This window comes from Amphibalanus amphitrite, unplaced genomic scaffold, assembly GCF_019059575.1.
Source record: "Amphibalanus amphitrite isolate SeventyFive unplaced genomic scaffold, NRLGWU_Aamphi_draft 000016F_arrow, whole genome shotgun sequence".
Taxonomy (NCBI): Eukaryota; Metazoa; Arthropoda; class Thecostraca; order Balanomorpha; family Balanidae; genus Amphibalanus; species Amphibalanus amphitrite.
The window spans coordinates 1690113-1713472 of NW_024881512.1; the positions used below are offsets into that span (position 1 = coordinate 1690113).

General features: G+C 57.2%; 1 protein-coding gene across 3 annotated transcripts; it reads left to right on the forward strand.

Moving 5' to 3' along the window:
- The first annotated feature begins 366 nt into the window (after positions 1-366).
- Positions 367-21472, forward strand: LOC122387462 (nascent polypeptide-associated complex subunit alpha, muscle-specific form-like). Of its 3 annotated transcripts, none has more exons than XM_043377681.1 (8): positions 367-498; positions 6206-6925; positions 14593-14855; positions 17389-18168; positions 18567-18729; positions 19336-19399; positions 19597-19866; positions 20550-21472. In XM_043377681.1, the coding sequence occupies exons 1-8, from the start codon at positions 443-445 to the stop codon at positions 20805-20807; spliced, it is 2574 nt and encodes an 857-aa protein (XP_043233616.1). In that variant the 5' UTR covers positions 367-442; the 3' UTR covers positions 20808-21472. The 3 variants fall into 3 exon arrangements, with proteins under 3 accessions (XP_043233616.1, XP_043233626.1, XP_043233637.1); XM_043377691.1 differs by having other exon boundaries at positions 18573-18729; XM_043377702.1 differs by lacking the exons at positions 367-498; positions 6206-6925 and adding an exon at positions 7935-8935.
- Positions 21473-23360: the final 1888 nt, after the last annotated feature.

The following is a 23360-nucleotide window of genomic DNA, read 5'->3' on the forward strand; positions in this document are numbered from 1 at the left end:
GTCCCGAATTCTGGCCTCTATATGACATGCCAGGTAAGCTTTTTGAATAAGGAAAAGTGTGATATCCTATACATAACAATTGCATAGGTATATAATGCAATTAAATGTCCTCGCAATACGTCGCTGTTATGGCGTCTTACTTACAATGACCATTTCAAACTGCAGGCGAGAGTGATCTGCCTCCCTGCAGCCCCAGTTCCCGCCACGCTCCCGTCCTGACGTCTGTCAGGAACTGGCCGGCGGCCACCATGTTTATTCAAATGTATTCCGGCGAGTAACAGCGGTCGGCCGCCGCGGCACCTGAGCAGCCGGCCGGCCCCGCAGTGGCGGGAGCTGCCGCCAGGCGGCGGGCCGGTCGGGGCGGAGGTGTGCCGGCCGGTTTGGCTCGGCCGCTGACCGGCGCGGCGGCTGCAGGTGTGTGCGTGCCGCCCTGCCGGACGGTATGCCGGCCGTGTTCAGCGCTGTGGTCGGGGTCAGCCTCAGCCGGCGCAGCTCGCTGTGAGTACACTGGTCGGGGGACGGGCGCGCCGCGTCGCGCCGGGGGGCCGCCCGCCGCGCCGGCCACATCCGGGTCAGCCGCGGCGCGCCGCGCGGCTCCCTCCGGCCGGCGCCGCTCGCTGGCGGCTCGGACGGGTTTCGGCCGGCGCTGTGTCCCGGCTGGGACGCCGTTCTTCCCGGGCCCGCTTTCCGGGTGCGCGTCGGATGCGCAGAGGCAGACGGTGTCCTCGCCACGGCGCGGTCTGGTGGCAAGCCGCCACAGGTGCCAGGGTGACGTCTGCTGATCAGGCTGACCACAGATCCAGCATAGTTCCCAATCGTGTGTATAACTCTTCCATCAGCTAACAAAAACCGATATCTTATGCTAATCGCATAAGCATGGAATTCAGCAACGCTTACATAAGGATTATTACATACAACGTTAACCAAACCTTTCAACCTTTCATTAGCTATTGAGCTGCGCGATCCGTCAAGTGTCGTCCACGTCACTCCAGTCAAACTACTGATGACGTGATAAGCGCGGCGGTCCTTTCCCAGCAGCTGTGAACCGGCCCACGGAGTTACGTGTGACATCCTTCTCATAGGCATTTTTCTGCGCGCGCGATGAGTCGGGCAGTAGCGTTTGTGCCGGTGTCGATGTCCACACTGGCACTGACTTTGGTCGGCGGCCGTTTTGTGTTGCAGCTGTATGTTGTCTGCAGGTATTGTCTGTAGACTGTAGCTCACCGTGTGACGCGCTACTGGCGGCCCAATTAAGGCGGCTCCGCCGATCGGCCGATACGCTCAGCAAAAACGCCGGTGGCCGCCTACATATGGCAGAGGTGAAAGGCGCCGTGTTTTGAATCGGTTCGGCGCCGGCCGCGGCCGGATGGGCGGGCCGCGCTGCGCTGACACCGCCGGGGCTGACCTCTGAGCCGCAGTGGGGCCGAGAGAGCCGTGTCCGCCGGCGCCGCGCCGTGGGAGGGGAGGTGGGCACGCACAGCCCGGTCCGGTCCGGCGCGGCGACCCGCTACTGCACCGCGCCGCGCCGGCGAGCGGTACACCGGCACACCGGGGTAGTCGGTGCTCGGTACTCGGTACCCGGTACTCAGTAGTCAGTACTCAGTGCTCAGTACTCGGTACTCCGTACTCGGGCATTATCAGGTAGCGGTATCATCTTATCATCCTGAATACAGCCAACAATCGAAGTATCACTGATACCTACTTAATCGAGGAAAGTCTCAATACGCAAATCGTCATGAATTTCCTCACATAGTGAGGTTTGAAATGTGAAAATTACCTTTTTTCCGGCACCGGGCTCTGGGCTAGGCACTGTATGTATGTCTAAAGAACGGACGAGCGCGGCGAGAAGCCTAATCAGGCCACAGCAGGCGGCATGAGAAGGTTGAGGTCAGGACACAAGAGGTCACAGCCAGAACACGAAGGTCACAGAGAGGACAGGAGAGGTCTCACAACCAGGACAAGAGAGGTCACAGGACAGGAGAGGAGGGGTCACAGTTACGACGGGAGAAGCCACAGCCAGGACAGGAGAGGCCGCAGCCGGGACGGGAGGGCTTACATGACAGGAGAGAAGAGGAGGGGGACAGGACAGCACAGGAGGGTCACAGTACAGGAGACGTCACAGCCGGGGACAGGACACGGCAAAGTCAGGACAGGACAGGAGGGTCACAGTACAGGAGACGTCACAGCCGGGGACAGGACACGGCAAAGTCAGGACAGGACAGGAGGGTCACAGTACAGGAGACGTCACAGCCGGGGACAGGAGACGGGTCACAGTCAGGACAGGACAGGAGGGTCACAGTACAGGAAACGTCACAGCCGGGGACGGGAGACGGGTCACAGTCAGGACAGGACAGGAGGGTCACAGTACAGGAGACGTCACAGCCGGGGACGGGAGACGGGTCACAGTCAGGACAGGACAGGAGGGTCACAGTACAGGAGACGTCACAGCCGGGGACGGGAGACGGGTCACAGTCAGGACAGAAAATCACGGCTGGAGACAAAAGAATCTACTAGCTAAGACACACATATCAGGGATCTATGTATGTAGGGACACAGATATCGGATCGATGGGACGGATCTCGAACACGGAGTTAGTAACAAGCGCGAATTGTGTTTGACAGCCTATATCGTTGCTACGACAGCTTTGCTTAATGCTTTATTCGACTCTCCATTGGGCGGCGGAAATATCGATATGCCTACTTCAGAATGGCTTCAGCTAAGTGAAGCCTGACGCAAAAAAACATTATCGTCTGAACTACTCAATCTACTTAGCCACGAAGCATATTAACCCTCGCCGGACCTATTGGTTTTCTACATACGCGCGGGGGGGGGGGCGGGTACGACCCCCCCTCGCCGTTTCGCTCCACGGAGCTAGCGCGTCGCGGAAAAGACGAGCGTGTGCGCCGTTACGAGACGCAGAGATTGGTACCCGATTTTAAGGTCCTAGGTCAACCGGTGACCTCTGAGGTCAGGTCAAGTGCCCCAGGGTACGGTTCAGTTTTTGATGAATAACTTCGCAAAAAACGGCCGCAGAGCCGCGATTTTGGCAGCATCGTGTTCGCCTCGCTCAGGCGCGTCGAATGAAATACTTTTTGTTCGGGTCAGGTCAACTTAGGGTGTTGACCTCAGGTCAAGGTCAGGTCAGCACCCCCAGGTCACGAAGTTGGTCAAAAGAGGTCATGTCGCATATCATTCGATTCGGCAGGTCTTCGTGAGTCCATTGGTGGCTTTCTCGACTCGCTAGCTCAATTTGATCGGGAGTTATTGACGAAAAACTAATATGACCTTGATGACGTCATAAATGACGTCACGCAAGGTCAACATTGCAAAATTGACGCATCTAATCTTGCAAGGAGTGCATCAAATCACGATTCTGTGTGCTTGAGATAGTTGGAGATCGTTCCCGGCGCCAGAATAGCAGTTTTCATTTTTCCCCATTGACTTATAATGGTGAGGTCATGAAAATGACCTGACCTCATATGACCTTTGGGAAAAATCCGAGATATACAAGTTGTGAGACTCATAATGGATACTAGATCCTGCAAGTTTCATTTCCCTGTGACATCTCCTCTGGCAGTGAGGGCGTTGCGAAGTTGCGACATCTGAAGACCGTGCAGAGGTTCACTTATGACGTCATAGGTCAGTGACCTGACCTGACCCAAAAATGCGGTTGGTGTCAAAAGATGCGGCTTGGATCAAAAGTCAGGTATGCCAAGTTTCAACTCTCTATCGCCAGCGTGTTCGGAGCTATCGCGAAAAAAACTCGGCCGGCGAGGGTTAGGCGAACTGTAACGACAATGCCCAGCCCGTTGCCGCATGGACATTGGTTCGACAGATTTCCAGCTAAGTGTTAAATAAAGTGAGAGACAGAGACGTACCGATCATTGCTGAGCTGTCGCTCGGGATGTCACGCTCGCCTTCCAGTGCGTTTCCCTGTAGTGACGAGCTCCAAACAGACGGACCTATTGACATAAAGCTCTCGCAACAGGACAACGCAGACAACAGCTAACGAGCCGGGCTGCTGTGTCGGCCCGGGTTGCCATCACAACGAGCGAGCTGCGCAACACCCTGAAAGATATCGGGTGGAGACTTCCACTGGCGTCCAACTGGCGTCTAACTGAGCAGACGTCCGAGTTGGCGTCTAACTAGGCGTCTAACTGTTGGACGGAGACTTCCAAGCTAGACGCGTCTAAATTTAGCCGTCGCCAGATAGACCGCAGCGGCCGTCCAGCTAGACGCGTCTAAGACTTAGAAGCGTCTAGCTAGACGCGAAATGGAAGTCTCCCGACCCATCATGTCTCAGACTGGCTGCATGGTATCTTTCATGCATGATATGAGTATTTAGGTACGCTGCACAATTTCAATGATTAGTTTTACCGGTGGAAATAAAGTAACATGCCTGAATGTCTGTGTCATGGAATAACTCTATATCCGCTAACGTTTCTTCGTAACCGACGGGCTTAGCTATAACGAAAAAAATATCAGAATAGGGTAAGGAGAGCCGAGAGGTAACTTCGTTAAATCCTCAACTTCGTGATTCGCAATTGCTCAGAAATCTGAAAACTTGCAACGCTGTCAACCATCTCATCCTATGGGGCTCGGGCAGTAGGCGAAGTGACTTTTTGGTAAGCAGTTGTCCCTCCTTCGGTTTATATCCTTCGCCGGCCGAAGGGGAGGGGCGGGTGCCGCCCCCCACATGTCTTTTTTCGCGATAGCTCCAAACACGCTGGCGATAGAGAGCTGAAACTTGGCATACCTGACCTTTGATTCAAGCCGGATCTTTTGATAACAACCGCATTTTCAGGTCAGGTCAGGTCACTGGCCTATGACGTCATAAGTGAACCTCTGCACGGTCTTCAGATGTCATAACTTCGCAACGCCCTCAATGCCAGAGAAACTTACGCAGGATCCTCACTGCAGGATCTAATATACATTACGAGTCGCACAACTTGTTTATCTCGGATTTTTCCTAAAGGTCATATGAGGTCAGGTCATTTTCGTGACTTCACCATTACCTATAAGTCAATGGGGAAAAATGAAAACTGCTTATCTGGCGCCGGGAACGATCTCAAATTACCTGAAGCACATGGAATCGTGATTTCATGCTCTCCTTGCAAGGTTCGATGCTTCACTTTTGCATTGTTGACCTTGAGTGACGTCAGTGACGTCATTTATGACGTCACTTGGGTCATAAGAGTTTTTCGTCAATAACTCCCGATCAAATTGAGCTAGCGAGTCGGGAAAGTCACCAATAGACTCAGGAAGACCCCTGCTAAATCGAATGCTATGCAGAATGCCTCCTCCGACCAACTTCGTGACCTGGGGGCGCTGACCTGACCTTGACCCGAGGTGAACACCTTAAATGACCTCACCCGAACAAAAAGTAGGTATATGTACCATTCGACGCGCCTGAGCGAGGCAAACACGATGATGCCAAAATCGCGGCTCTGCGACCGTTTTTTTTCGAAGTTTTGTGGAAAACTGAACGCGTCACTTGGCCTGACCTCAGAGAAACCCGTTTGACCTTAGACCTTAAAATCGGGTACCATTTGCTGTGTCTTGTAACGGCGCACACGCTCGTTTTTTCCGTGACGCTCTAGCTCCACCAGAGACGAAACGGTGAGGGGGGTCGTACCAACCCCACCCCCTCGGGCAACGCGTATGCTCTCACGTGGAAAACGTAGAAAACCACTCGTAGAAAACCAATAGGCCCGGCGAGGGGTAAGTTAATTGAATTGGTAAAGTGCAACGCTATGACATAACACGCCAATGAGTAGCTCGACAGATGTGAGCGGCTACTGCATCATGCATGAGAAAGCAACGTTACCGTGTTTATTTCATTTTTTCATGTTCGTGTTGACATTGCTGTATGCAACTCTGTTGGTTGTTGGACCTGCAGCTCCACCTCCTCCCCGGTTTCCTTTGCTGCCATATCCCAGGGCTGCGGGCTCGGCGCCGCGCCCCTCTGCCGCTGAGGGCAGCACCGAGACCCGCCACCGCCGGCGCCTCGCGCTGCAGGGTGGCTGACCTCCCAGCGCTGCCAGCCGAGCTCTCTCTCACTCCCCAGGCTGTTTTCCGTCTGCCGTGAGAGCTCGTCATCTCCCGAGCTCCTCCGACAACTCTCCAGTGCGCCCGCTCGCCATTCATTTGCAGGTGTGTGACTCACCGCGCGCTCAGCTGATGGCCCGCTTTTGCCGCATTCCAGCCTTGGACTGTGTGACGTCATGGAGGTGGCCGAGGGGCGGGAGCAGCGGCCGCCGCTCCGGCCGCCCAGGAAGCGCCGGCCGCAGGCGCCGGCCACGGCCCGGCCTCCGCCGCAGGTGGCGCCGCCCGTGCTCCGCCTGCTGGGGCCGGCGCAGGGGGCGCCACAGTCGCCGTCCCAGCTCCCTCACGGGTCGGCGAGACTGGGCGGTGAGGGGTCGGCCCCGCGCCCACCACCGACTGACTGCGAGGCGGCGGACCGGACGGCCCGTGCACCCCCAGCTGAGCCGTCCCGGCTGAAGCCGCCGGTGCCGACCGCCTCAAAGCCGACTTTGGCGGCGGTTCGTCGCAGCGCGTCGTCGCGGCCGCCGGTGCCGCCGCCGCCGGTCCCTCCGCGCTCGCCGCCCACCGAGGGGCACACGCGCGTGTTTCGGACCAAGTCGGCTCCGGGCGGCCACCAGGCGCGGCTGTCGGTGTTTCCGACCGCTGCCGGCACTCCGGTGGAGGTCACGGTGCTGCAGAGTGTCCCGAGTGCCGGCGGGTCGGCGCCGAGTGCCGGCGGACCGGCGTCGAGTGCCGGACAGACGTCTGACGGCCCCAGCAACCCGGAGCGCCGGGCCGCCGCCGGCTGGCCGACACAGACGGTCACCTGGGGCTTCACCGCCTGGTCGCTGAGTCCCGGCGCATACAACCAGTACCTCCGACCGGTCAACGGACATGGCGGGTGAGTACAGCTCCAGATGGGGTGGCGACGGGGGATGTGCTCGTGCGAGACATGCAATGAACTGTGACGTATGATATGAGTGTCAATGATCCAGGACAAACTCCTCATCAGACTGTCTGTGTTGTTGCTACACAACCGCAAATTTACCGTGTTATTTATGGGTACGTTCTGCTAGCCGGTCCTCGTCCATACAAAGGACTGCAGAGGGTAAGTCTCCGGTTATCCCAGAGAATCTAGTCGTAAACGCTACAACCTGCAGCGCTAAGAACTCCTCAGCGTTTCCCGGAAGAAACGGAAATGGATATAATTATAAAACGCATGGTGATTCGATGAACCCTAACCCTAACCTGAAACGGAGCTAAATCAATGAAAGCAGCTGCCTTCTCCTTTCATTCGCAAAGTCCTGTGTTTTTCATTCGTCGATTTCCCGTTGAAGCTTTCCACAAGCAGTAATACAGCAGCGTACACCGCACGCCGTTGTCGGTGCAGCGACCGCGGGTCGCCGCTGACAAAGACAACATACCCTGGGGCCTGGTGACTTCAGCGGTTCACCATAGCGATGCCGCTGTGTCAGGAGTTCCGGCAACTGTAGTGTCCGGTGCAGTGTTGACGGCTCGATCGTATATGCGCCAGTCTCAACTGCATCTGACTGACATCTGCATCTGACAACTGCATCAACTGAGCGAGTCCCACACCCAGAATACCGAACACCGCCTGCGTCCAAAGCAGGCGGGACTCCCAAACAGACCGTCCGATTTGGCGATATGGAGGAGGCCCAGAGTGACCCATCCCCCGTTTAGTCTGTTTATGGTGACGCTGCCGCTGGGTCCGCCGAACCATCTCTGGCGGTGGAGCCGGGGTGGATCTGCATCTCTCAGCGCCGAGCGACAGGGTGCGCATTCAGCGCAGCGCGCCGGCCGCGGAGGGCGCGGCGCCGGGTGTGCGGGAGCAGGGCGTGCGCTGAGCGCCGCTGCCGCTGCAGCGCCGTGCAGGCCGCACCAGTGCAGTGGTGCTCCGCTCCATTGGCTGCCGGCGCCGTGTCGGACACCGGCGCGACGGCGCACCAGTCGCCGGTGACCCGGCCGCAGGGTCAGTGGTGACCGGGCTGCTCCAGTCCGTGGACAGTGTGCCTGGACCGTTGTGACCAGCTGCATCAGTCGCTAGTTACCCTAGAGCTGGCCTGCGACGAGCGGTTCCAGGCCAGAGTTCGACAGTGCTCGTGGGAGAACACTGATCAGAAGAACACCGGTCATTGGAATACCGTGACCGGTCATTGGAGCACCTGTCATTGGAACACCGGTCAGCGGAACACCGACCAGTCTGGAGTGCGGACTGCGGACAGACTGTCGGGCCGGACGGAAAGGATTGCGCCGCCGCCATCCTCCCCCGCCCCACAGGACTGAGGCGAAGAGCGGAGAGCGCAGCCAGAGCAGCCGAGCCCCCAGTCAGAGGAACGGTCCTCCCGTCACTGATCAGTGTTTCCAAGCGTGCTTTCGGGGGAGGCATTGTCGTATAACACGTCTGGCGAGGCGTACAGCTGCGGGACAGGCGGGCCTTTTCATAGGCGAATGCGACGGCCCAACTATACTTTGGCCACACCGGTAACAAGCCTGACTGAACAGAAGCGGCTGTGCCGAGAACGCAGCCATAGAGCGTGACCAGTCAAAGTACCGCTAACGGCAGACATGGCAAAACAGCGGCAATAGACTGTGCCGGTCAGAGCATCATCAACGGGAACCCAACGCACACTTTCAGCAAAGTGTCAAAAGTCAGCGTATCGCTAGCACTCACCGTCTCCCGGAACGGCAGGCAGCCGCTGCAGTTCTCGGAGGCACCGCGTCTCGGTGTCTCCGATCGTGTCTCGGTATTGGGGCTGTGATAACCGAGCGAAGAACAGCATTGCATCATGTCTCAGGAGACCAGCCGGTCTTTCAAAATGGAGCGCCCGGCGAACCCGCCCAAACTCCGGCGAACGTCTACCATGGACAAACTAAAGGCGCTCGTGCTGCAGTGAGTACCGGCACCGCCTCTCCTCGCTCTCACACTCAGTGTCTAGACATGGATTGTGTACGGTCAGTAGGTACCTTTCAAACCATTAACCTGGCCAGGCTATTGAAAGGAGGCATTTTGAAACCCTTATTGATTTGATATGACTTTTTTCATCGATCGTAATATCAGGTCACCAGCCTTCTTTATGAACATACCTTTGAAATTAATAAACCTCCGCTCTCTCTGTGCGAGGAAGATAGACCTGTAAAACGCCTTTTGGGCGAAGAACGAGCGAGCGAGAGAGTGAGCCCTGGACGTGCGGAAGGGGGAGAGAGTACTTCCAACGGGCTTGTGCAAAGCAAAGCACCCTACTAACCGGTCACTAGCGGTGTGCCAAATTTGAAGGCAATCAACCCAGACGTTCCCGAGATCTGGAAGCGGCACCCTGCACGTGCGCACGTGCAAACTGAGTCCCAATTGACTTTTGCACGGCACTCTACCAGCCGGTCCCTAACTGCTTACCAAATTTGAGCGCAATCGACCCAACCGTTCTCGAGATCTGAAAACGCCCCCAGCACGTGCGCATGTGCAGTAGCACCCTAACCGTAACGCATGGAAATGGATTGCCTAATGGGTGCCAACCTGTATGCCAAATTTCAGCGAAGTTGTCCCGGTGATTTCAGAGTAATTGTAATGGAAACAAATTTGACACCTCTTATTGTTGCATTTTGCACGTGCATTGGGATGGCCCGCATGCATCGAGAGTATCCGATTTTTGGTAGAAGAGATGCAACTACCCAACAAAAATGACAGTCAACAAGTCAATCACCCAAGCAGTTACTGAGGTATAGAGCTCCCAAAAGTGCTAATTCTGTAGAACTGCTTGAACACCATTGCCTTTGCACGTGGCACGTGCCACTACGGTCACCTAAATGCATCAAGAATAGTAAACCACGGGGTAGAAGGAATGGGGCTACCAACAAAAAAGACCGCACGACAGGTCGGGTCGGGCCGCTCATACTGAGATTTTTCCGTTATTTATTTATTTATTTATTTATTTATCTCTTTATTTCAAAAGATTGCCGACAGGATAACCCATTTAGTGACGAAGTAAATATTTAAAACCTCAATATTTGATAGTTAAAACGTTATATTGAATTCGCTCTCTTCGTTCGCTCGCTCGTAATAAGCGCCAGGTTCTCGCAGTTTGGTTATGCCTTATGATCTCCTTCCACCTAACCTGCTCAAAATTCCTGACCTGACTAGCTTTGACATGACGTTGAGCTAAACTCGAGACTCAAGCGGACCATTCCCAAACAAAAAGCATGTGGGAAAAATTGTTAAATCATGAGTAAGAAAAATGAGCGTATTTTTCCTTATTTCCTTAAATCAGAATGAGGTTAATGTTTTAAGATTGATGTGTAGGCATTAAGCTAACTCAAAAGCAAATAAATGGTAAAAAAGCAGCGTTATGCGTAGGTTTTTTATCGTTTACTTTCATCTGATGATCGACAATATTTGGATGCAATTGTAATTTAGGTTTAATTGTGGGACAACCATAATGCCTTCCGAAGCATCAAACCTTCTGACCATAATGACGGGTGCTGATTGATATACATGACAAACTGAATTGATATTTATCCACATTGTCATTATCCATGCATTGTGTATGTGTACTTGGCGGTGAAATTTACTGACTGGACAGAAAACTGACGGTACCACAGATTCGCTGCTCTATAGGTACCTATGCTCATTGCCGTCATCACCGAGACATTTGCGTCGTTAGTTTACTGAGGCTGCCACTGCGGCCGGGTGCAGCCTCAGTCTCCGGCGGCCTTTCATCATCCCGGTGACTGGTGCAGGGGAGAGGTCGCGCCACTAGATGTGATCCAGACGGATCGCCGTCCTACCAGCCCAGTGGTAAACAGTCAATATTGTTGCAGGCGTGCCCGGTCGCCTCTGCCCGTCATCAACATTCCATCGCCGGCGCCAGGGCGTCATTTACCGCCAGTCTGTCGTCTCAGGCCTGGACAGATGTCTGGCCACACCCGCTGCCTGTGTCCAGCACCAGCTCTCGCCGTCCCGTGGTTAAAACCCCGGGGGTCCGGGGCAGACTCCGGCCAGGGCCCATGGTGGCGACATCGCGCACCGCGCTGAATATTTACTGATCCGGTCACCTGAGCCGGCCGGTGGGCGTCAAAAGAGCGCGGCGGGGCGGCGAACGGTGCGTCGGACCGGAGTCGGCGCGGTCCCGCTCTGGAGGTCACTCCATATCGTGTACACCACTGGCCCGCTCCAAGGTCACTGTGTATCGTGTCCAGTGTACACCGCTGGCCGGCCTGCACGGCCCGGCCCGTGTCAATAAACACAGCGCGACACTGGACGGGGTGAGCGGGCCGCTCCCTGCTGCGGCCGGCCGCTCGACCTTTCTGATTTAGCCAGCCGCTCGTCCCCTCCGGCCGGCCGCCCCCGACCCTTCTGGTCCGGTCCACTGGTCTGGGTGGTCCAGACCTCTGCACTGGTCCTCTTACCGGACGGCTGGCTAATCGTCCTATCCGGATCGGGCCAAGCAAAACAGCCACAGTTTATAAATGTTTAACAATGGTTTGAGATGCCCAGTTAATAGGCTATTACCCGTCCCGCTGAGACATGGGTGACTCACAGGCCACAGCTCTCTCTCTCTCTCTCTCTCTCTCTCTCTCTCTCTCTCTCTCTCTCTCTCTCTCTCTCTCTCTCTCTCTCTCTCTCTCTCTCTCTCTCTCTCTCTCTCTCTCTCTCTCTCTCTCTCTCTCTCTCTCTCTCTCTCTCTCTTTCTCTCTCTCTCTCTCTCTCTCTCTCTCTCTCTCTCTCTCTCTCTCTCTCTCTCTCTCTCTCACTCTCTCACTCTCTCTCTCTCTCTCTCTCTCTCTCTCTCTCTCTCTCTCTCTCTCTCTCTCTCTCTCTCTCTCTCTCTCTCTCTCTCTCTCTCTCTCTCTCTCTCTCTCTCTCTCTCTCTCTCTCTCTGGCCTCGGCGGGACATCACATGGCAGTGCTCATGAGCCACCCGGTCGGCCTGTCTCCCTGGCCGTCTATCGCTGACAGTCACCCTGTATACACCGGTCCCGGGCGGGTCAGATCGGAGGCAGCCTGCCGACCCCGCAGTCAGATCAGAGGCAGCCTGCCGACCCCGCAGTCAGATCGGAGGCAGCCTGCCGACCCTGCAGTCAGATCAGAGGCAGCCTGCCGACCCCGCAGTCAGATCGGAGGCAGCCTGCCGACCCTGCAGTCAGCGCCGTGTCTCGGCACCCCCAGTCCGGCGCCGCATGCAGAGTCGCTTCCCGGTGACATGAAGGATCGGCGGGGTGGCCGTCTGCGGAAATGGCATTTAAATTGCAAATAAGAAGGCGTGTTCGATTTCCCCATCACCCGGTGAACTCCTCTGTCACTAATAGCTGGCAATTGCTAGGGAAGTCTTTATCCTGCGACTTCCCGATGGGTAGGTAGTGTGCTTCTTCATGCAAGAAAAAGTCCAAATGGATAACGGTTGAATACTAAACTACATTAAAAGGACACCGACAAGGGTTATTTGTAGAACGCGACAGCTCGGAATCCTTGCAGTTCAGTCGAAAATGGCGTTTCATACACGAGTAGGTACGTGCTAGGTAGGTATTCTTGGATGCCTAACGGAAGCTGCGCTGTTGATTGTTGGAGGCAATGCGTTAGGACTATGTGTATGTATGTTGGCCGGTGGAAGTCATTCCAAGCATGCCATCGAAGTAGTGTACAGCGGCCAAAACGAAGTTCAGTGTTATGCCAGGACAAAATAAGCGTCCGTCCGCCCCTAGCCCGGATCGGTGTCGGGTTGTCCGAAATAGCCGGCCAGGTCGGCCGGGGGTGAGACATGCCCGGACTGGCTGGGGTTCATGCCAGGTTCTGTAGGCGGGATTGGCCGCTGCGCCGCGCTGGTGAGGGCGCCGCACAGTCGGCTGTTTGGACATGACGCGATTTAGCGACCTCGACAGCGACCAGGGCGCCAGGTGGCCAGGCCGGGTCCTCAGAGAGGGGTGAGGACCGATGCCAGAGACGACAGGTCACCGGGTCGCTCGGGTCACTCGAGTACACCTCACAGATGGTGCCGGTGACGGGTCGCGGGTCACTGATGGTGTCAGGCCCGGGATTGTGGGGTGCTGTCAACGGGTCACTCGAATCACTAGCTGTAGGGGACGCTCGTCTACTGATTGAGGTGATGGCGGCTGCTGGGTCGCCTGGGTGATCTGGAACCTGTTCAGCCCCTGTGTTTTGACCGTGATGTATTTCGCAATCCGTAATCGATGCGGACAAGATCACATCAAACACTGCAGGAGTCCTTGTTTATATGATCAAGATGAATCAATCTTCGTCTTGCAAGCGATCAACAATGTAAACAGCTCAGCTTAACCCTATTCCTGGCGGGGGGGGGCCTCAGGAGCCCCCCCCCCCTGAGGTTTTTTGGTTATTTCTCCCAAACGCGTTGAGCTAGGAAGCTCAAATTTTCTGACTTTTCCTAAAAGGCTTCTACGCAACATGTCTGAAAATTTTGAGTTGATCTGACCTCAGGTCAGGTCACCAGAGGCGGTTTGGTGACCCTACCTCAGAAAAGTTTGCAATCACGCCAGAGCTAGAGTTTTTGACCGATCAATTTCTTCTCTTCAGGGTTTAGTTAGGGTACCAGTATGTGCAATTTGTATATCTCAGAATTTTGATATCTGTGACCTAAGGTCAGGTCAATTTCGCGACCTCCCCATTATAAGTCAATGGGGGAAAAATCAACTCCCTGTTTTTACCACTAAAACGGGTCGGAATGGCCCCATATACCATATATGACTTCATATACGATCAACCTTCACTACCTTGAGGTCTGTTTTGCAGTTGGGCAGCTGTGAGGTCATGTGACGTCATCAAAGGTCACCAAAGGTTTTTGGCCAATAACTCCGTACAGGATTAAGATACAGACGCGTTGATGGTCTCATTGTGTTCAGCTCGTCAAGACGCATCGAATGATATACATGATGACCTCGAGGTCACGTGACCTGAGGTCAACCTTTGACCTTGACCTTTCGAGGTCAACATATATATCATTCGATGCGGATTGACGAGAGGATCACGATGATGCCCTTAGTTTGTTCCTATCTTGACTAATTCGAAAGTTATTCGAGAAAAACTCTCTCCATATCTAGCGCCGCCATTTTGACTTTTTCGACCCCTGTGGCGTCATCTTTGACCTGACCTGAAAATGACCTTAGTAAAAATTGTAGATCTTGGCCGTGCGTATCCGATGCCGTTTACCGCTTGTCGCTATCTTGCTTCGTTCTCGAGATCTCAGGGGGGGGGGGGCCGAATCGCCCCCCCCCCCCCCGCCAGTTTCTTGTCCCGGCGGAGCCCGCCAGGAATAGGGTTAACAGAACATCATGCCACTCTAATGAGATCACAGTTTCGTCATTTTTATCCTCAGGACGGTAAAATCCTTCTCCTTTATAATTGCTGAATTTCCACCAACAGCATCAAACCCACGGTCATCTTATGAGTGAACGGGACGCAGGACAATTGCAATTAACTGTTAGCTGATAATTGTGTTCGTTGTTTCAAAGCAGAAGCATCACGTTTACGAACCAAACCCTGTCAGATGTGACTGCTTTATTCCCGCTCCCTCTCCTCCGTAGGACTTACCACAAAGACTCGTACATGGCACACCGGCGTGACTGGCGCCAGGGCCTTGGTCACGAGGGCCGCTACCGGCGCACGGAGTCGCCGTCCCCGGCCGGCGAGCGGCGCCGACCCAGCTGGCCAGTGGCGCTCTCGCCGCCGACCATCGCGCGCAGCGTGTCGTACGCCGCGCCGAGCCGGCAAGGCCCTCAGCCGGCGCCGCTGCGGCTGCCGCACCCGGCCAGCGCCGAGCGCCTCCACCCGGCGCCCTCCGACACAGGTGAGCGGCTCCACCCGGCGCCCTCTGATACAGGTGAGCGGCTCCACCCGGCGCCCTCTGATACAGGTGAGCGACTCCACCCGGCGCCCTCCGACACAGGTGAGCGGCTCCACCCGGCGCCCTCTGATACAGGTGAGCGGCTCCACCCGGCGCCCTCCGACACAGGTGAGAGGCTCCACCCGGCGCCCTCCGACACAGGTGAGCGGCTCCACCGGGCGCCCTCCAACACAGGTGAGAGGCTCCACCCGGCGCCCTCTGATACAGGTGAGCGGCTCCACCCGGCGCCCTCTGATACAGGTGAGTGGCTCCACCCGGCGCCCTCCGACACAGGTGAGCGGCTCCATCCGGCGCCCTCCGACACAGGTGAGCGGCTCCACCCGGCGCCCTCTGATACAGGTGAGCGGCTCCACCCGGCGCCCTCCGACACAGGTGAGAGACTTCACCCGGCGCCCTCCAACCCAGGTGAGCGACCCCTCCGACACAGGTGAGCGGCTCCACCCGGCGCCCTCCGACACAGGTGAGAGGACCCCACTTGGTGATCCCATCACCAGGCCCAGTCCGCGTAGCTTGCTTCGAATTAGGCATCACTTGATTCTTACTCCCGTAACACATGATGTTTTGCCGTTAACTTTGTGATAATAAATCGACGCTCGTCGTAGCCACTGAAACCACAGAGGCTATCCGGATGCTTTCCCGCTCGTATTTACCCCCCGCAGCGCTTGCCGTTCGAGTCTCTCTGTCTCCGTCACGCCATTATTTTAATCGGCGTCTGCCACCCGTCTGGTAAGCTGTAAGTTGCGTTTATTGATGCCGTGCCCTGCCCATTGGCCGGCTATCGCTCCATCTCTACTGGCCCCACCTCAGTCAAGCGCCCCCTTCCCTATGAATGACCTGGAATGTGGGTCGACCACGCCCTCCTCCCTCCCTCTGTCTCCCCTCCTCTCTCCGTCCCGCCGCGCACTCGCTCCCTCTGTCGGCTCTCGTCGAGGATGCTGCAGAGGTGAAAAAACCCTGCTACTCGCCTGCGTGCGTAGGCGACAGCCATAGGAATAAACAGACAGATTCGAGCATCTCAGTTGATGCATTTAAAGTAGATAACTAGGCCGTTTCCGCTACAATCAGAGCTGTCTTCCCATAGAAGACCACTATGAACCACGGCACAAAAATTTAACAGCGTCGTCTCTTTGTAGACAGCTGGGGCTGAAAAATCCCGCCGGTGCGACAGCCGGTGCGTTGTGAAGCGCCATAGACAACGCAGGAAAAACGGCGATAGCGCGACAGCTCGTCCCCGCTCGTCGCCGGTTGAGCGGAGGCGGGGACCGACGCGGCCTTGGCCGCCGACGGAGTAGGGAGGGACCGGGCGACTGGGGACGGGGGACGTCACATCTGGGCCACAACTGGTGGGAGGTCCATGACCATCGGTCCTAGAAACTTGGTAGGAGCGTTGATAATTGGTCTTGACTACTGAAGCAAAGACAAGTGAATCAGTGACAACTGACAATCCTTTCGCGAGTTCTGATTGAACTGGATCAGGAAGCCAGGACGAGCTATAGGAAGTCGATCAGACCTATAGGTAAGTTTAGTGATAGTGATTTATTTTTTGTTGTGTAACTAGGTATTGAAATATGGTGATGCGTTGCGATGCCCAGAGTCTGAAATTTGAAAGATGAGTTTATTTCTAACATTCTAGCCTCATTTTCAAATTTACTTTTTTGGCCTCAAAGGTGATGAGAAAACGGCAAAAAATGGTACCTTCTGTTTCAAGATGACTTGTGAAAAATTGCCGACAGCTAGACATCGCGTAGGTGACAGCTTTTGAGTTTTATTCACCTCTGGGATGCTGCAACAAGGGTGCAGTGTGCAACAACAATACTGGAACGCTGCAGCGAGCTCGAGGAGCTCAGCACGACACTGACTAATTGCGCTGCGCCCTGATGGATGTTGTGTATGGACATCTCAAGGCGAGGCACCAGCCCGGGTTGGAAACGAGAACAAGTTATCATTCGTGATATGACCTTTACGTCATGTAGAAACAAACGTTTATTCATTCGTTTGTCCTTGGAGTCTGTCCAGGAGAGCACGCTATGCGGGCCCACCGTCGGTAGCTAACGATTCGGCTCGCTTCACATTTGGGCCGCACTGCTGGCCGATAAGAGAACTAAAAGTTTAGAAGGTGATATTGATGTGGCGTTTAACGAGGGGTGGGTTCAGGCCTGAACAGGGTCAGATATCACATGCCTGTCCAGATTTTCGCCTTGAACCGTCTACAGCCAGATGCCGAGTAATCGGTTGGTCATGCAACTCAGCGCTTGTCTCGGTACTTGTACGCAATTATCACAGTGGAACAGTTTGTGACTAATGGAACCGTTTGGAGAGATTTGCAATTCGAACTAAGCAATAATTTGCCGAGATAGGCTTTGTAGTTTGTACCTTTCATGTCATAGCTTTGAGCTCAACAACAAACCGCGCTGAACCTCGCGCACTTCAGTAACATCTTTCTCTGTAATTTCATGTCCTTTCCGTCCCTCCTCAGACGAGAGTCAGTCGTGGGCGTCGGACAGCCAGTCGACAGCTGGGCCGCCCTCTCCGAGCGGCAGTCTGTCGGCGCCCACCGCCGGTCCGCAGTCACCCAGTGGCAGTCTGGGCACGCTGCCCCCGCCGTCACCCGGCGGCAGTCGGACCCTGCCCCTGCCGACAGCCGGCAGTCGGACCCTGTCCCCGCCGACCCCCGAGACCAGGCCCCGCCACCACTCGGCCGGCTCGATCGGCAGCGGCCGTCAGCTCAGCGCCATCTCCATAGAGGTGGTACCCCCGGCCGAGTCCGGCGGGCAGTCGGAGCCGGCCGTCGCCGCCGACGAGGAGGTGTTCGCCGCCGCCGTGCCGCCGACGGCGCTACCCGAGGAGGATGCCGCTGAGAGCGACGCGGGCGACGCGCCGGAGGAGGCCGGGCCGACTCCTGCCGCCGGCGACGGGCCGCCCGCGGGGCAGCCGCCAGCGCCGTCTCCGCCGCCGGCACGTTCGGCCCCGCCGCGGCCCGGCGGCCGGCGCGGCTCGGTCGACCTGCTGTCGGTCAGCCCGGCCAGCCCCGGGGTCAGCCGGCGTCCCTCGCTGCCGGCCTCTGCCGGTCCGGCCACCGCCCGGCCACCGGCGCCGCCGGCCGTCAACGGAGTGCACCGCGCCTCGCGGGTGGCGGCCGGCCTGGCGTGGTCGGAGCGGCAGACGGCCAGGGACCTGCTGGACCCGCGCCACCTGCCAGAGGCCACGGCCGCCCAGCAGGAGACCTGGCGCCGCGGCGGCTCCGGAGCCGCAAAAGGTGAGCCACGACTCGCACTGCGCGTACCGCGGGATCTCAGCGAACGGTAAGGACACTTTGAGCTCCCGCTACTCAATGCAAAAAGGCGCCGGGTATTCAAATTGGACCCAAACCAAGTACGGCAGCTTCTCCCAATGTGTTAAACATGCGCCGGCTGGACCGAAACTGCTGAATTCGGCAGCGGGAGGACCGGTGCGCTCTGAGTCAATCAAAGCCGCTCAAAGCGGCACGCATGAGACGTTTAGTGGCGGGATCGGGCACACTTTGTTAGGACTCCCACTGACAGCTGCAGAGCTCCAGTTTCAGGTTCATCGTCAGAAAGCCTGCACGTGTTAATGTCGTTCTCATTTCGCTCGTTAGCTGTCTGCTCTCCGTGTGACCGGCGTCTGTGCCGTCAGTGGCAGGTACCGCGGGTGACGTCTCGCCGGCCGACCTGCCCTGGCTGGTGCGGCCCGACGTGACGTCACTGCCTCTGACGGTGACGTCACACCAGGTGGGCACCGGCCGGAGGATCCCGCTGATCGTGACGACACCCGTGGATCCGACCATCGACACGGCGCTGTGAGTACCTACGGGCGGCCTGTAATGTCGCAAACTGACCCGGGTCGCCTTCAGGTCAGTTTTTGTGTCTTGTTCCGAGCTTGTTCTCCGTTCAGGTCCCGATATGCCACCATGTATCATGATATGCATCCCGATATGCATCATGCCATACACCGCCGAGTGTTCCCCGTCTGCCCCCCCCCCCCCCCCCACCCCCGGTCTGTCCGGCTGGTCACCCACTCCTCAAGGGCTCTGAGACTACTGAATTTTAAACGGCATAGGCAGCGGTCCGTATCGTGCTTACTGCTTACCAATTCAGCGACCGAAGTCGCGGGCTGAGCTGGAATTGAACCATCACGACGCTGTCGTTCAACATGCTGAGTAGCCCACTCTGCTGTTGTCGCTGTCTGGATCAGCTAGTCTGGACGCGTCTGTCCGTCACGGTGCACGCCGAGGCGGCTCTATTTAGCATAGAACAAGAGGCGATCGGCTTGGTTGGTGGTGTTCATCTGTGTACGGTTATCACAGATGACCATTGAGGATCACGACTTATATTGGTTCCAGCGATGCACTCTTCTGTGAATGCACTACTGACCGGCTTGTGGATTTGTTTTTACCGGTTCTCAGATCATCCGGTTCGGAGTCTTCAGTTAGCGACCCGGATAACGCCGAGGCGATACGGCAGCGGCAGGTAGGTCCCTATGTTCTCCCTAAAGGTGGAGTAGCCCATATCTTACGAAGTACCGAAAGAAAAAGCATTACTCGTTCTTTGACCACACAGTGTCGCATACAGTACCCAGTCCCGGCCCTGGGCTGTGGGACAGTACCCTCAGTACCGGCCCCTGTCGACTGTCAGGGACAGGGTCACCGCTCACCCCCTGTCCTCAGAGCGAGCTGTCGGCGTCACTGGCGCGCCAGCTGGCCGCCCTGCGTGAGGAGCAGCGCGCCGTGGAGGAGGAGGCGGCGGCCAACGCGGCGCTGGGCGCGGCCGTGGCGGCGCGCGTGGAGCAGCTGGCGCGCCCGTCTGAGGCCGAGCGGTACCGGGCCGCCGTCGACCAGGTGTCCACCATCACCAGCCTGCTGCTGGGTCTGGCCGGCCGGCTGGCGCGCACAGAGGCCGCCCTGGACGCCCTGCCGCCGCACTGTCCCGAGGAGAAGGTGAGCAGAGACACCTGACGGCAGCTGGCGGAACGACAGGTACGGTCCCTGACCGTGGCGCGGCGCCCTGGTAGGATGGCCTGCTCAGTGCTCAGTGCTCAGGCATTGATGTAGTGCATGCAGGGGATATTGGGCGGGGGCTGAAAGTGTTACAAGGACCTATGAAAGCTCCCAAGCCTTGATCAGTGATCGGAGCTGACTGGTCACTGGTCAGAGAGCCCCGGCCAACTGGAGTGCTGTCACACCACGGCGACTGGGATAGCCCGGGTGTAGTATTAGTTACTGGGCGGTCGGCTGACCGATTAAATAGCCTCGTTACCTGCAGACTGCAGTGTAGGTCATTAGTCGCATTATCTCGAGAGACCGGAAATGAAAGTGACCTTACTGCCGTGATCAAACGGAATTAGCCGCATTAGCAGAAACTAGCCAAATCAAGCGATAATGAAGCAGCGAATAGAGGCGCGGATAAAGTGGACGTTGTAGTCGATATACTTAATTCTAATTACATGAAATTTAAACTTCATTTTAAAAAGGGAATAATGCTCGGAAAAGCAGCTCGGAATAGCAGACCGAAAGGCTTTCAGATTCCGATTTTTTTTTACATTTCCTCGGGACATCGTTTGTCATGTTGGCCCAGCATGTTTCCCCTCCTTTCAGTCACCGCACCGTGCCCCCCGTTCCAGGCCCTGCTGACCAGCAAGCGGGACAAGCTGTCGGACCAGCTGTCGGAGGCGCGCCAGCTGGAGGAGGGCGTCCGCCGGCGCCGCCAGCTGATCGACACCTGTCTGGAGCGCTACCTCAGCAGTGACGAGCTCGCCGACCACAGGCACTTTGTCCAGACCAAGGCCAAGCTGATCCAGGACGCGCGCGAGATCGAGGACAAGATCCGCCGAAAGGAGGAGCAGCTGGCGGCGCTGAGCCGCGCGGCGCTCAGCACCTGACGGACTGGGGGTACGGGGTCAGTGCAGCGCCGCCTACCGGTCACAGGGAACTGCAGCGTCATACACCTGCCGTGGTGACCTGCAGCGCCGACCACCGGTCACATAGACCTGCAGCGCCGTCTACCGGTCACAGGGACCTGCAGTGCCATACACCTGCCGCGGTGACCTGCAGCGCCGCCTACCGGTCACAGGGACCTGCGGCGCCACCAGCCGGTCACAGGGACCTGCAGCGCCGCCTGTCGGTCACAGGGACGTACAGTGCCATACGCCGATGTGGAGACCTTTAGTGCCATCTGCCAGCCGGGCCGGGCCGACCTGCCGGAAGATGCCCTCCTCTCCCTACAGAGGGTCACTGTAAGTCACTGTGGCCTGGGGCGCCGTCTGTGGCGGCGACGTGCCGGAACCGGCGGCTCTGGCTGTGATAAATGCGGGAGGCCGGAGCTAGAACGGTTCGTCAGTAGCGCAGCGGTGCCGCGGTGAGAGAGCTATGTCCGCGATATATGCCAGGCTAGTCGCCTGAGTCGCCGGGTGTGTCCGACACCAAAACTGAGGGTCCAATCTCGCTGTGTTTTGACTGATGTCGATATTTGTACGGTGCCACCAACGGGTCACTTATCCAGCATGTGTAATTGCATTAATGTCTGATAATACACGCCGAACGCCTATTATTCACCGACAGTGAGCTAAAGACCTGAATAATTCATAGTTCGGTACCACAGATCCGGCTCTAGGCGGCGTCAACACTGCGTGTCGGTGGAGGGACGTTTGGCGAAGAGCCCAACCGGCCCGGACCGCGCGCCGCGTATCGCTATGACATCTCGGAAATACGAGCGGACGTCGGACGCGTCGGACGCTGGCCAAATCGGCGAGCCCCGGGAGTGGTGTGCCGTCACGCAAACTGCCGGCGCCGACGCCTCTGCCGACGAACTGCCGCGAGCGGCGGCGACGGGAGCGACGCGGACGGCGCCGGGGCGGCGGGCGGCACCGGACGGGCGCGCGGCGCTCCGAACACCGCGGGGTGGTCGATAGGAGCGCGTCTGCGCCGGGCGGGGCCGCCGGGTGGGGCCGGCCCTCCACAGGTGCTGGCCGGCCGACGTCTGCACTGCAGTGGAGTTCAGACGGGCCGGCGACGGCCGCACGAGCGGACCGACTCCGCCGGACGGCGCGGCCGGCGGGGAGTGACGGACGGGACAGGGAACGGTGGCTGACTGGGGTCAGGGCATCCACTCGAATATCATTTTAGTGAAATAGAGGGAGAGTGACGAAAGGTGGCCGAGTGTAAACTAGACGTCATAACCTGGTCTAGCGTTAACCGGAATCAGCCGGTGCGAGGCCGGAAGTTGCCCGGACTGATCCGGCCGCCCGGCCCGGCCCGGAGGGCTGCCCGGACCGCCGGAGCGCCCGGCGCCCGATGGCGGACCGGCGCCTGCTCTCCGACTGCGGCGTGTCTTGGGAGTCGGCAGATCTTGCCGAGGAGTACCGCGTGCCCACCGACAAGGTGATCCGCTCCGACCGACGGCGACAGGAGCACGCGGCGTTCTTCGACAGGTCAGTGACGGAGAGGCCCTCCTCTCTGGCGGGGAAAGGTCTGCCCCAGCCGGGCGGAGCCGGACTTCAGCCGCTGATTGCCTATTCAACGTTGTTGTCCCTGCCGTCGGGATGTTTATTTTGTGAGGGATAGCGCTGAATGTCCAATATTTGTTCTGTAAGCAGGCCGCGTCCATTGCTTGTCTGCGATATGACGTTCCAAAAAGGAATCCGGAACTTGGCGACAGGCCGGAACTCAAAGTCACCACGACAAATTCACCACGACAAATTCACCACCTGACCCTCAGCTCCGCGATCTGGAAGGCAGACCGGCCGGACCAGGCCCGTCGATAGATGAACGGGAGAGCGGGATGGGATGGCCACCTAAAGAAAAAGATGTCGTCCATTAGCCCATATAAATTGAGTACACGCCACATAAGAGCACTTGTCAATGTCAGATGGACGCGGAAGAAGCTGGGAATGGATGTCAGTGACTACTTATCGCTCATCAGGGATAATCTGTCGAAAGAACACGGTCGTTTCGGTCGACCGACCGCGGCACACCTGTCCGCGGATCATAACGCTCGACGGGGGGAGGTTGGCTGGCTACGCTCCATTAGCCCGAGTACGTGACCCCGGCAGCGCTAATCACAGCGACATGATCCATTAGCTGGCCAGTTCCCCGCCGAGACGCTGGTGGCCGCGGGGGCACCAACCATTTGTCACAGCGGTATTGCACGGCGCCGTATACTGAACAGGGTATGTAGGGCCTTGCTGAGCACTGAGCAGTTACGTCACACAATGTCTACCGGCCTGATGTTTGTAAGTGTGATAGGATGTTGTTGATAAGTGCATCGCTGTAGGGGAGATCGGGGCAAAGCAGCCACCCTTCGTACCAGCACGTCTGGCTTCAGCTCCAGTTTATGGTTGCCAATTATACTTCTCTTCGCGGTTGTTCGAATGAGCCAGACCGGTCGCCATTTTCCATGACATATTTTCCCAGGAATTTCTTTTTATTCTTATATT

Coding starts and splice junctions, on each gene's coding strand:
- LOC122387462 (XM_043377681.1), top strand. CDS start 443: ATGCCGGCCGTGTTCAGCGCTGTGGTCGGGGTCAGCCTCAGCCGGCGC. Junction 499..6,205: donor CTCAGCCGGCGCAGCTCGCT/GTGAGTACACTG, acceptor GCCGCATTCCAG/CCTTGGACTGTGTGACGTCA. Junction 18,169..18,566: donor CGGCTCCGGAGCCGCAAAAG/GTGAGCCACGAC, acceptor CTGTGCCGTCAG/TGGCAGGTACCGCGGGTGAC.